General features: G+C 44.5%; 1 protein-coding gene across 2 annotated transcripts in view; it reads left to right on the top strand.

The window, feature by feature from the left end:
* Positions 1–13,688, top strand: part of chrna8 (cholinergic receptor, nicotinic, alpha 8) — a 97,138-nt gene that overhangs the window by 78,509 nt on the left and 4,941 nt on the right. For both annotated transcript variants that reach the window (XM_084096246.1, XM_084096247.1), the window contains 2 exons: positions 5,427–5,506; positions 9,866–10,033. In XM_084096246.1, the coding sequence (XP_083952372.1) occupies positions 5,427–5,506; positions 9,866–10,033 (248 nt within the window). The remainder of the gene's footprint in view (positions 1–5,426; positions 5,507–9,865; positions 10,034–13,688) is intronic.

Below are 13,688 nucleotides of genomic sequence, written 5' to 3' on the forward strand. Positions count from 1 at the left end.
AAGACGAAAATTCAGAAATTAAAACCTTTAACTCATCGCGCTGTTCCCCACTTAAATGCCCCAACATACTATCCAGTTCAGCCAGCTTCTGCGTGTTATTCAAGCACCCATGTAAAACTGCATCGTCTGGAAACTGCACCCCATCCTCAGCTGCCACCTGAGCGACGTTCGGCAGCCCCTCTACAACAGCCAATCCCACAGGACTGTCCGCGTGATCACCCACCACCCCCGAAGATGTGGAGTAGTACAGCTTCAGCAAATTAATATGGCAAAGCTGCGTTGATCTCCTGCGTTCAGGAGTAGACAACAAATAATTTGTCTCAGAGACTTTACGCATGATCGTAAAAGGGCCTGAGTACTTTGCTGTCAAAGACGAACCTGGGATGGGCAGCAACGCTACCACCTGATCACCAGGATTAAACACCCTGGCCTCCGCCTTACGATCATACCGCTGTTTCATTCTGTCCTGAGCCACACTCAGATGTTCACTAGCCAACTTCCAAGACAAAAATAATTTACGGCGGAAACCATTAACATACTCCACCAAACTGGCAGGGGTTTTTGACTGGTCTAATTCAGTGCTCAAAACAGACAAAGATGTTCGTACTTTGTGACCAAAAACGTCATTAGGACAAAACCCTGTGCTTTCTTGAACAACTCCACGGGCCGCCAACAAAAGCCATGGTAAAGCCTCTTCCCAATCCTTCTTCATTTCAATGCAATATGCGCGTAACAAAGATTTCAAGGTTGCATGAAAACGTTCCAGCGCCCCCTGGCTTTGAGCATGATAGGCACTGCTCAAATTGTGCTTCACACGCAACAATCTCAGAGCAGCCGCAAACGTCTTGGAGGTGAAGTTCGAACCTCGGTCGCTTTGAATTATCTTTGGGATCCCAAAAACAGAAATAAACTGTGACAAACATTTCATAATGGACTTTGTGGTTATTGCCCTTAAGGCATATGCAGCCGGATACCGTGTCGCCTGGCACATTACTGTAAACAGATATGTACATCCAGTTTTTGATTGAGTTAAAGGACCTACACAATCAATAATGATGTGTTCAAACGGCGTGCCTACGGACTGAATGGGCTGTAAGGGAGCAGGCTTGATTGTAGTATTTGGCTTCCCTGCCACTTGACAAAAATGACAAGTTCTCACAAACCTCATTACGTCCCGCTTGATCCGTGGCCAATAAAAATGTCGTAGTATATGATTATAGGTCTTCTTAACACCAAAATGTCCAGACTCTATACCATGTGCTGTTTTTAAAACTAAATCGCGATACTTGTCAGGTACCACGACCTGCATCACCTGATCTGCCACATCAGGATCAACACAAGATGACCACTTTCGGAGCAAGAGACCATTTTGCACCAGATAACCTTTACCTGGGTCAGCCGCAGCTAGAGCAAAACATTTTTCCAGACTCTGATCTTTTCCTTGAGCTTCAACCAGCTCATCATAAGACAACGGCGCGGGTAATTCTGGAATAAACAAACCAGACACAGACATGTTAGACACATCAGATGGTGAACCTATCTGCGCGCGAGCCATTGCACGCGTCACAGCGCAGGCAGTAAAAACCTCTGGAAAATCTTGCAAAAACTTATCTGGCTCCTCTAATGGCAAAGGCGCAACAGTAACCACAGGCGGTGGGGACACTAAACACCCACCCAAATTATTGCCCAAAATGACACAGGTAACAGGTAAAGGTAAAGAGGGTCTCACGGCAATTGTAATCTCGCCATTTACAAATCCTGAAAATAACTGAACTCTGTGCAAAGGCACCGGGAAAGACTGAAGGCCTATTCCACGAATTAAAACAAACTTCTCAGTATCTGATACTGGAGAAAATGGCAAAACCGAAGCACAAATAAAACTCTCTGAGGCTCCTGTGTCCCTCAAGATTTTCACTGGGACTCTGTGCGCATCCCCTACCCACGAGACAAAACCGTCACTAATGAATGGTGCATAGTTCGACACATCAGACACCCCAGAAGTTTCACGCTCACCCCTAGACACAGCTCCAAGATTTTTCTCCTCACCAGCGTCAGGCTGAACGACATTTTTAACTTCCGAACTAGAGAACTGATCCACATGAAACACAACAGGCCCATCTGAATGCACAACAGAAGACACGCAACCAACAGCTTTTCCATTTGCAGTTCTAACCTTATTTCACGCACCCAACACTGGACACTCTCGCTTCCAATGTCCTCTTTCCAAACAATAATTGCACTTCTCACCAACAACCTCAGTCTCCCGTGTTTTATTCTTCATTAAATGATCAAGTTTAACCCGACCTGATCGATATTCCCTATGGTCATATTCATAACGTGGAAAATACTCACGTACTTTACTTTTGTGCGTCAACACAAAACCGTCGGCGAGAACAGCAGCCTCCGCAACAGTGTTAACTTCATGCTCATTCACATAAATAGCTATTCTCTCAGGCAAAATATTTTTAAACTGTTCCAGAATCAGCAAATCTCACAGCGCATCAAATGTTTCCACACCCTCAGCGGCAAGCCAACGATTGAAAAAACTACTCAAATCTCTTGCCACTTCAGTATGGGTTTGTCTCTCACCTTTTCGCCAATTTCTGAAACGTTGCCGATAAGCTTCTGGAACGAGTTCATAACATTTTAAGACTGCCTGTTTTACGCTGTTATATTTCTTTCTCTCGGCAGGTGCCAAAGCCACAAACGCCTCCTGCGCGCGACCCACTAATACAGTTTGCAAAAGTACTGTTTTGTCCTCATCATCCCAATCACGATCAGGGGCTATGTTTTCAAATAACGAAAAAAATATATCCGGTTCCCGTTCGTTAAATTTTGTCAGGAACCTTATCATACCAGCTAGATCTGACTTACCGGTAGAATTTCGATCAATTCTCCCCTCAGAAAGTAGTCTCAGTCTAGTTCTTTCTACATCTCGTTCCTGTTCTTCACTTCTAAGTTTTTCTAATTCTAACAAACGGTCTTTCTCTTTTTCGTGCACTTCCAAACGTTTTTGCTCATTTTCCTGCTCTAAACGCTTCTCCAGCATCTCTTGTTCCTTCACCAATTTAAATTGCTCAAATTCCAATCTCTTTTGCTCCAACTCTAATTTCTTTTTGTCCAATTCTATATCCATCTCTATCCTCAACAGTTGTTTTTGTTGTTCAAAGGTTAAATCGCTGGACTTAAGCTGCATTTTAGGCTTAACGCTAGACTCAGGAATATCAGCAATCTCGTTAATTTGTATTTCTGGACTAGGACTGATTGGGGTTACATCAGGCAAAACCTGCTTCTCTTTTAAGAACTCGCAAATAAAACCCACAAATTCCTTCTTCTTAGCAGATTTAAGTACGGCCGGCAACTCGATCGCGTAATACTCGGCCACCTTCAACAATTGTTCCCTAGTTAACCCCACCAACAAACGCTCAGACGGAGCTGCTAAAAACTCCTCCAACATGACCATCAGTACTCTTTCCAATCCACAACAAATCCAGCCTAACCGGTTATAAAGTCGATACAGTTCAGGTAACCAGACAGACTAATGCTGGAGCATCCCCCTAACATTTACCCCCCTACTATTCTACCCTATCTTCACACCAAAGTCCAAGAACAAGGATAATTCACTCACCCATACCGCTGGAGTCGTACTGTCCCGACAAAGTCACTCCAGCCGGTGCTCCACGGCGGTGCCCTCGTTCAGACCTCAGTGACAGTAAGCTAGACCCACAACGCCGAGGCGCACTAATTGGGGACAAAACATAGCTCCACAAAATTCCCGTCCAGCCACCCAAACTACTACCGAACCTTTCTCACCGAACGGCTGAAACAAAAACGCCCCTTATCTTAACTCTCCCTCCCCCACACACACACACACACACAAAATCAGTGTGGCTCTCCCAAAACAATCCGCGAGCTGATAGTAGACTCAACTTACTTCACTCATTCATAAACCGGCTGGATTACATAACGCAGCACTACACACGCTAGTAGCCTACTACTAGGAATTAAAGCAGCCTAACGTTACTTATCAAACTTAGAGACTAATCGGACGAGCCCCCATATGTTACGACCACTTGGCTCATACTGTGATCGCAACATAAAAGGGAAGACCACACTGATCGCTACATTTAACAAAGAGTGTTTATTTAACAAAAATAGAAGTGTATCAGTAAATGTAATGGTTAACCAAAAGTGTAGTGTTCATCAGTAGAATGAAACGGGTGGGGAGAGGAGGTAAGTGCGACGAGCGAGGCAGCCACCAGCCGCACGGACCGACGGCCCGAAGAGGAAAGAGACCCGCGAGCTCCCGGAAGGCCTCTTTTAACAGGTCATCCATTAACCTTCACGGCCAGCCTACAGCTCCACCTGTAGGACTCAGACAGACAGACGGCAACCATAAAACACAGACAAACAACAAGCTGCCCAGCAGCACGGCAAAGCCAGTCATGACAGTACGATCTCTGTTCTTGTTCAGATGCTCAGGGCACTGTTTAGCTATAGAAAGAGGTAGATTGAGTAATATACCAATGACAGAGAGAATCTTTAATTATTGTAATCTAACCAATACCTCTGTGATTGAAGACGAGAAGCATTTCTTGTATGATTGTTCTTTGTACATGGATCTGCGTAAGAAATATTTGGGTGATCTCACACTTGTTGGTGATGTTTGTATTGATATGTCACATGTTTGTGAGTCGAAGCATGCATGGAGATCGGCATTGTATATCACGGAATGAAGAAAAGAGCATCTGTCATGCTATTGTGACTTTGGAACTATGGGCCGAGAGGCCATGTATTCCTGAAATAAATTTGATTGATTGATTGATTACAACCTGTACAGACTCTATCCAAATACTAATTAATTTGACTTATGTGCCAAATAAAAGATCAGGACATGTGTATAATTACTATGACATATTAAAAATCATATTGTGTGCCTCTTACATTCTAATAAGCCCTAAATGTCACAGATGATTTATGACATTATTTTATGAAGGTATTATCAATTTTACCTGAATTTCATTTCTTAATCATACTGCTAATAGTGCTTTGGTATTAATTATGAATAGGTTTTTGAATAAAACAACTGCTGGACTGCCTCCTAGTAACCACAATGCCAATTGAATTTGACATTTTAATCAAAGGAATATTATTCTTCTGGTAGGTAGGAGAAAAGCAAAAGGACAAGGACACATATATTATTCTACAGAGAGCGCATAGAAATTATTTTGTTATAACATAGTTGCATAATGACCCATCGCATAGTATGAAGGCAATAACTGGCATTTGATTGTTTAACCTGTGTGTAATTTTATTCAGATTACAGGGCAGCTAACATTTCGGGAACAATTCCAGTCATGCAGTTGCAAAAATATTTAGATTAAAGTTTAATCTGTATTTTTTTTTCCTCACACTCTTCTCTGCAGTGCTGATGAGAGGTTTGATGCTACCTTTCATACGAATGTCCTGGTTAATGCATCAGGTGCCTGTCAGTACATACCACCAGGTATGAATTATCCTTACCACTTTTAATTATCCAAACACACAAATATGGTCTTAGACCTTGTCTAAGTCTGACAGATTTAAGTTAGGTATGCACAGTAAATCGGTAACATTTTGATCATTGGCCGATATTCGATTATTAATTTTTTTTTATCGGTATTGGGTAATATTGGATATTTAATTGTCTGCTCATTTTCTGTTTCTACATTTAGATTACGTTTGCTATCAGTTCATTTCATTTAAAATGTCTTAGGTTCCATTTCAGTCGGTCACGTTCGACGTAACGCCGACATGACGACGTAATTGGGATCACTTCAGGGAGCCCTATCATCTTCGAGTGTCTAAAGAACGAGCCAATGACCATTGGCGTGTGTGAATCGCGTCATGCGTCATGATCAGACTTCTCTTCAGGAGATGGCGAAGGCGCCGCTCCTTCCCCCGGTGGAGGGCCGGGCAGAGAATCTTTTGTTTCCTTTTGTTTCTGTTCCGCCACTGGCCCCCAGGCATTCTGCCGCGCTGCCCCACCCCGGGTACGTCTGTGGTGCCGTTGGTCCCACTTGCACGGTGTCTGGGAGCCTGGCCAGCACTTCCCAGCCCGTCTCGCTGGCTCATCCGTACTATCAGACTCGGCTATGCGATTCAGTTCGCCCGGTGTCCCCCAGCATTTAGGGGCATTCTGTTCACCCGTGTTCTGGCGGACAGTGCCCTTGTGCTCAGGGCAGAGATCGCAGTCCTACTGGCGAAGGACGCGATCGAGCCGGTCCCTCCAGCCGATATGAAGACTGGCTTCTACAGCCCGTACTTCATTGTACCCAAGAAAGGCGGTGGGTTACGACCAATCTTGGACCTGCGTGTCCTGAAACGGTCCCTTCACAGGCTGCCGTTCAAGATGCATACGCAGAAACGTATTTTCAAATGCATCTGTCCCCAAGACTGGTTTGCAGCGATTGACCTGAAGGACGCATACTTTCATGTCTCGATTCTCCCTCGACACAGACCGTTTCTTCGCTTTTTGTTCAAGGGATGGGCATATCAGTACAAAGTCTTACCCTTCGGGCTGGCCCTGTTGCCCCGCGTCTTCATGAGAGTCACGGAGGCAGCTTCTCTTTTCTCGGTATGGAGTTGGATTCGATCAACATGACAGCGTGCCTCACCAAGGCCCGTGTCCAGTCAGTGTTGAACTGCGTCAGCTCGCTCAGATGCAGAACAGTGGCACCACTGAAACTGTTTCAGAGGCTCCTGGGGCATATGGCATCTGCAGCCGCGGTAACGCCGCTCAGATTGCTTCATATGAGGCCGCTCTCAACACTGGCTCCACGATCGAGTCCCGAGATGGGCGTGGCAGAGCAGCTCATGCCGGGTCCAAGTGACCCCGCACTGTCGCCAAACTCTCAGCTTGTGGTTGGACCCTTCGTTCCTGCGGGCAGGTGTTCCCCTAGAAAAAGTGTCCAGGCATTCTGTGGTCACCACAGATGCCTCTGCCACCGGCTGGGGGGCCACATACAATGGGCATGCAGCTTCAGGTCTGTGGACGGGGCCTCAACTGCATTGGCACATCAACTGCCTCGAGTTGTTAGCAGTACATCTTGCGCTGGGCTGCTTCAAAACGCCCCTACTAGGCAAGCATGTACTGGTCCGTACGGTCTACGCTCCCGCCGCATGTCACAACTCGCCCGCCATTTCCTCCTTTGGAGTCAGAAGCATCTGAGGTTGCTTCGTGCCGTTTACATTCCGGGCCTGGTCAACTGTGCAGCTAACGGAGCTCTAACGGCAGCAGGTGCTACCGGGAGAATGGCAACTCCACCCCCAGATGGTCCAGCTGATTTGGAGGTGCTTCGGGACTGCACAGGTAGATCTGTTTGCTGCCCCGGACACGTCGCACTGCCAGCTGTTTTACTCCCTGACCGAGGGGACCCTCGGCACGGATGCACTGGCACACAGCTGGCCCCGGGGTCTTCGCAAATATGCGTTTCCCCCAGTGAGCCTTCTTGCACAGACCCTATGCAAAGTCAGAGAGGACGAGGAGCAGGTCTTGCTTGTTGCGCCGTAATAGCCCAACCGGACCTGGTTCCCGGAACTAGTGCTCCTCGCGACAGAACCCTCCCTGGCCCATTCCTCTGAGAGAGGACCTGCTCTCTCAGAGACGGGGCACCCTATGGCACTGGACCTCTGGAAACTCCATGTCTGGTCTCTGGACGGGACGCGGAGGTTCTAGGTGACCTACCCCAAGCGGTAGTTGACACCATCACTTCCACTAGACTCCCCTCTACGAGGCGCCTCTATGTGTTGAAGTGGAACCTGTTCGTTGACTGGTGTTCTTCTTACGAGGAGAACCAACGAACTTGCTCGATCAGAACCGTGCTTTCCTTCCTGCAAGAAGGGCTGGAGCGAAGGCTGTCTCCCTCCACCCTCAAAGTGTATGTTTTATGTTGCTCAGATAACCTCAGATAAGAAGGGAAAAGCTGCCTCCAAGCAGAGGATGACCCACTGGATAGTGGATGCCATCGCCTTGGCTTACGAAGCCCAAGGCGTGCCCTTCCTGTCTGGGTTGAAAAATCACTCCCCTCGGGGTGTCGCTTCTTCTTGGGCGCTGGCACACGGCGCCTCGCTGACAGACATCTGTAGAGCTGTAGGCTGGGCGACACCTAACACGTTTGCTAGATTTTATAGCTTACGTGTTGAGCTGGTTTCTTCCTGTGTGCTCGCTTCAACCAGCTGGTAACACCGAAGTTCCCGCTCTAGTGTCGGCTTGCTGCGCCACTCCCTTCCACTTGGAACGGATACAAGCGCCTTCTCCCCCTTCTCAGGCTGGAGCCACCCCAGTGACATTCCATATGTTGCACTGCCCCTAACCGGCCGGTCCATATGCGTATTCTCCATATGGTACCTCCCTTCGGGCAGGATGTGGCTTCTGCAGCGTCCCTCTCCCTCAGAACGGCACGCTTTCCCTGTGTTATCCAAGAGTTCCATATAACGGAACAGCAGTTTGAACTCTCTCTACGCAGATCTTCCACCCCAGCCAGTTGGGGGTCTGAGAGTCTTGCGTAGGGTGCTGGATGTGGCAGCAACCATGGCGTTCTCCATGGGAACCCAATTACGTTGTCAAATTGACGTTACGTCGAACGTGAGCGCCTGAAAGGGAACGTCTCTGTTACTGATGTAACCCTTATTCCCTGAAGGAGGGAACGGGAGACGTAACGTCCCGTCACCACTGTTGCTGACCATCGCTGTACGGCCGTCACTATCTCGGCTCCTCAGCGAAAAACAATGTGTGCGTGCACCCGCTTCCTGTTTATACCTGTGCTGCGGGGCGGGGCACGTGACACGATTTATGCACGCCAACGGTCATTGGCTCGTTCTGTAGACACTTGAAGATGATAGGGCTCCCTGAAGTGATCCCAATTACGTTGCCACGTCGATGTTACGTCTCCATTTCCCTACTTAAGGGAACGAGGGTTACATCAGTAACCGAGACGTTATGCATGTAACCATGGTTCCCTGAGAACTCGCACTGTGTCCTCTAAGGACACTATAGGGAATGCCTCCGGCATGACAGGTGTCTGAAGCACGTATATAAACGCGACAATTGTACTGGTCGGCGACAGCCTATGACATCATTATCAGTGCGGCCGTGAGTATAAAATGGCACCTCAGGAACACATCATCCACTTCTTTGTCTGAAGGAGAATTAGCAGGCATCCCAGAAGCATGACAACAAGACGCAGTGTCTCGTTTCCCTTTCGAATGGGAACTCGCACTGCATCTTCTAGAGGAAAATATGGGGAACAAATACCCACTCTGCCATGCTGAATGCATGCCTTGTGACATACGCACACAACATTGATTACCAACCTGGGGTCCATGATCTCAGTCTCCTCGTCGCCTCAGCGACGCCAAATAAACCACGTATAAGTCACGCATGTGTGTCATTTGGTGTCAGCCCCTAAAGACAGAAGAGAATGATGTGTTCCTCAGGCGCCCTTTTATACTCACGGTTGCACCGTGATGACATCATAGGCTGTCTCCAGGCAATGCAATTGTCGCATATATGTGCTTCAGACACCGGTCATGCTGGAGGCATTGCCCATAGTGCCCTCTAGAGGACGCATTGCAAGCTCCCATTAGAAAGGGAACAAGTGTTATTTTAGTATCATTGATATACTATTATAGTTTCATTTTTACTTTGAGTTAGTTAGTATGTTAGTTTGTCTACAGTTCGTTTTGTAGGTTTAACAATTGTGATATATAGTGTAATATTTAAGATAATTTCAACATTCATTTACAATCCAGCATGACTTTCTTTATTGCCATTATTGATTTTTTTTATATGCTGCAGTATGTATGTTTGTGTGTAACCACGCAGGTATTCTGAAGAGTACATGTTACATAGATGTGCGCTGGTTCCCATTCGATATACAGAAATGTGACCTCAAGTTTGGCTCATGGACTCATAACGGATGGTTGCTGGACCTACAGATGCAGTCAGTGGACATCTCTACATACATCCCCAATGGAGAGTGGGATTTAGTGGGTAAGAGTCCCAGGAAACTTGTAAATTGTCATTTTCATATTTCAATATTTCAACAGTTAGTTTCAGTCCTTGAATTGGATTGGAAGGGTGTTGTTCCAGATTATGTAATCCGACAGTTACATAGTCAGAAAACAAGAACTTAAGTTCAGCTGCTGCCTTAAAGAACTGAAAAGAATGTAAATGTGTACCTTGAAATGCAATGTAAGTCGCTTTGGATAAAAGCGTCTGCCAAATGCATAAATGTAAATGTAAATTTCTAAGTACAATCAACTTGGTTGTACAAGTAATTTCAACTTAAATTATATTAAAGGTGACATATTATACCCCTTTTCACAAGATGTAATATAAATGTATGGTGTCCCCAGAATGTGTCTGTGAAATTTAATCTCAAATTAAAGCTTGTCAAAATTGCAAAGCTTGTCAAATTTGCCCCTTTTTGGGTGTGAGAAAAAACACGCCGTTTTTGTGTGTCCCTTTAAATGCAAAAGAGCTGCTGCTCCCTGCCCCCATTCAAAAGATGGCCAATCCTTTACACGAGCTAAATTCGGATACAATAACAAAACACGCAAATAATCTCACTCATCCAAAGTCTCAGAAATAACCAGTAGCGGAGTGCAGCCTTACAGAGAGGAAGAGGTTGCCACTTTTAGACGTACCTGGACGTTTCTGAATGGTTAGTGGATACATTTATGTAGTTGTTGTGGAGGTTACATTGATTCATTTCATCGACTTGCATGTACCGTCATGTTTAACTTTTACACAAGTTGACAGTTCCCTGGGGTCTTTATAAGACAGCTGTGAATTTTTTTGGTCAAAATAGTGTTCTGTGCTCATTTGTGCAGCCAACAACAGAACAGTTTGCATGTTTCTGACGCTTCATCTTTTGTGTGATGTACAATAAACTTCATTGAACTCATCAGTATATTTTTGGCCATCATTCGGACGGGGTCCGCTACAGCAGGCTTGTTTTAATAGTGGATAAAAGCAAATGACAAATACGTTATAACCGTAATTAAACTAAACTATACCTGTTCGATCTCCATACAGCATATATTCTCTGACTCTGTAGGCATTATTGTCCGACTCCGGGTCGAAATGAACACCTAACGTTACTGAGGGTTTCTGTTTTGATATTATCATTCCTTGAGATGAGATGAGATTGTCCACAGAGCGTAAGCTCGTGAGGCTCCGCCCTCTGTGCCAGCAGCAGCAGCTCATTTGCATTTAAAAGGAACAGTGCGTTTTTCTGAGCCCCAAAAAGTAACAATTTAAACATGCTGTAAACAATTATCTGTTGGGTATTTTGAGCTAAAACATACACACTCTGGGGACATCAGAGACTTATTTTACATCTTGTGAAAAGGGACATAATATGGTGCTTTTTAAGAGCCATCCACAAGTCTAGATATGGCTAAATTCCATATATGGCTACATGCCCCTATTATGTCTTTTCAAATATTACCTTTCATGCAGTGTGTAATATAGCTGTCTGAAGTTTTAAAGACCAAAGTTAAAGACAAATAAAGTTATTTTGTCTCCTAAAAGAAAGAATCTACCGACCGCGGCAGCAGTTTGTTTTGTGGACCGGAGAGTGAGATCTGTGGTGTGAAGTTGTTTTAAGGGGCTTGGATGGCAGGACCAGACCCTTAAGTGTCGATGCCTCCCCTGCCGAGAGATATCTCACAAACGTCTCTTCCATAGGGGGCATCCACGTATCCATGCTCACGCATTCCTTTGATGTTAGCATAGTTGCCATGCTGTCATCGAAAAACCATCGGAAAAACCAGCACCATCGTTCGTATCACTGTGGCCCTGTCCCAATTGGCACACTTCATGGATAATTAGGAGAATATCTTGACTCTCATACCCTCATGAGAACATTTCTTCTGTTATTCTTATGGATTAAGACAACACAGACAGAATTTTAACATCCTGTCGACCACAACAAAGTAATTTACTTTTATATGTGGCATTTTTTTATAACAGGATAAGTCTTCAAGAGTCTTCAAGTCTACTTTATTGTCAATTCTACTACATGTACAGTACATACATACAGAGAATAGAAATATCGTTACTCTCAGACCCTAGGTGCATACAGTTAACATTAAACACTGACAGTAGACGTTCAAGTACAGATAAATACAGTCTTAGACATATGTACATACAACTATACAATATACAATATACAAATATACACATATACATATACACATATACACTGAGGACATTGTAGAAAAATAAAAAAGAGATAAAGTGGCATAAGGCACATGGCAGTTGAAGTGCAAACCATTTAAATAAAACAAAAACAAAACTGTGCTGGTAATTGTGTAGTGCAGTAATAGCTTATCAGAGTCAGAGTTCAATGTTACCTGGGGGTAAAAAACATTGTTATATAATATGTGTGAAATTCGTGTAATTGTGCAACATCATAGGATGTTTTGAACTAATATTAGAAATATTAATATTAGAAATGAATGTTTGCGTGCATGGCGCAGGTTTTCTAATCTCATAATCTGGTCGTGTTTGGATGTTTAATCTCTCTGTTTCTGTCTCAGTCTTTCATTTTTATGCTTTCATTGCCAATGTGACCCAGGGTCTGTTTGACAGATGGGGTCCTGATGGTAGTTGGCAGTGCTTTGGCACTGATTCTGGCTGGCACCAATGGCCAGTTGGGTGCCAAGGTTGTGCAGTGACACGGGCAGTCTGTGAATGGGCATCTTTAACACCACAGGGAGCCACAAATTTGCACACACACAGCCGCAATCTACTGATCACTCTGTTGCACAAAAGTGTAAACATCTATGATAAATAACAAGAATCTTTCTACATCTTTATATGCGTTAATAGGTTGTTTTTCCTGTTTTTCCATTTATCTGATACATTTGCATAACTACCATTGTAAATGGAAGTTCCCTCCCCCTTCAAACACACAAACCACATCACTCAGGTATGACTTTTGTAATCAGTTACATGACTCAAACCAGCCATTTGCTTTGATGTGATTGTCTCTGAGTGCCATAACAATTCTGACCAGCGTGAAATCCTGATGAAAGCTCTTCATCCGCTGCCTAGTTTGATTAATTACAATTTTGATTTAATTTTTAATCAATTGGAAAGGAGGGCTGTCTGACCCGGACAGATCAAGGCTGTCTCATTTGCAACATGTCATGTCATTGTTTTTCTTTAGTCTTGCAACTGGTAGAAATAAGGCTTATTTCATGATTTTTTGAGTTTGGGTTGACTTTTAAGGTATATTATAGACGACATTACTGTGTTTTATATCATTAAAATTTGGGTTAGCCTTGTTTGACTATTAAGCACAGAATTATTGAATTTGATCTGTATTTTGGAGACCACTGTATTAAGTGAATTGCATTGCAGAAATTAGGGAAAAGGAAAGCAAATATCCGTTTTGTGACCACCAAGTTCAAGGACAAGAAACAGAATAAACAATGGCTGATTCTTGTGTTTGCTTTAGATTTAGCAACAACAACAAACAGTTTTGGGACTTTTTTCGGTTATGCACTTTAAAAGGTCATGAAGATCCTGTCTGTGATTTTGTCCTGTAACAAATATGCTCGTCTATGCTGACAGCCTCTATTTTTTAAAAAGGCCTTTATCTCATTTATGTTGTAGATGAGTCACTTTGAAGTCC

The sequence above is a fragment of the Abramis brama genome (genome assembly GCF_963993115.1).
Source record: "Abramis brama genome assembly, chromosome: 2".
NCBI lineage: Eukaryota > Metazoa > Chordata > Actinopteri > Cypriniformes > Leuciscidae > Abramis > Abramis brama.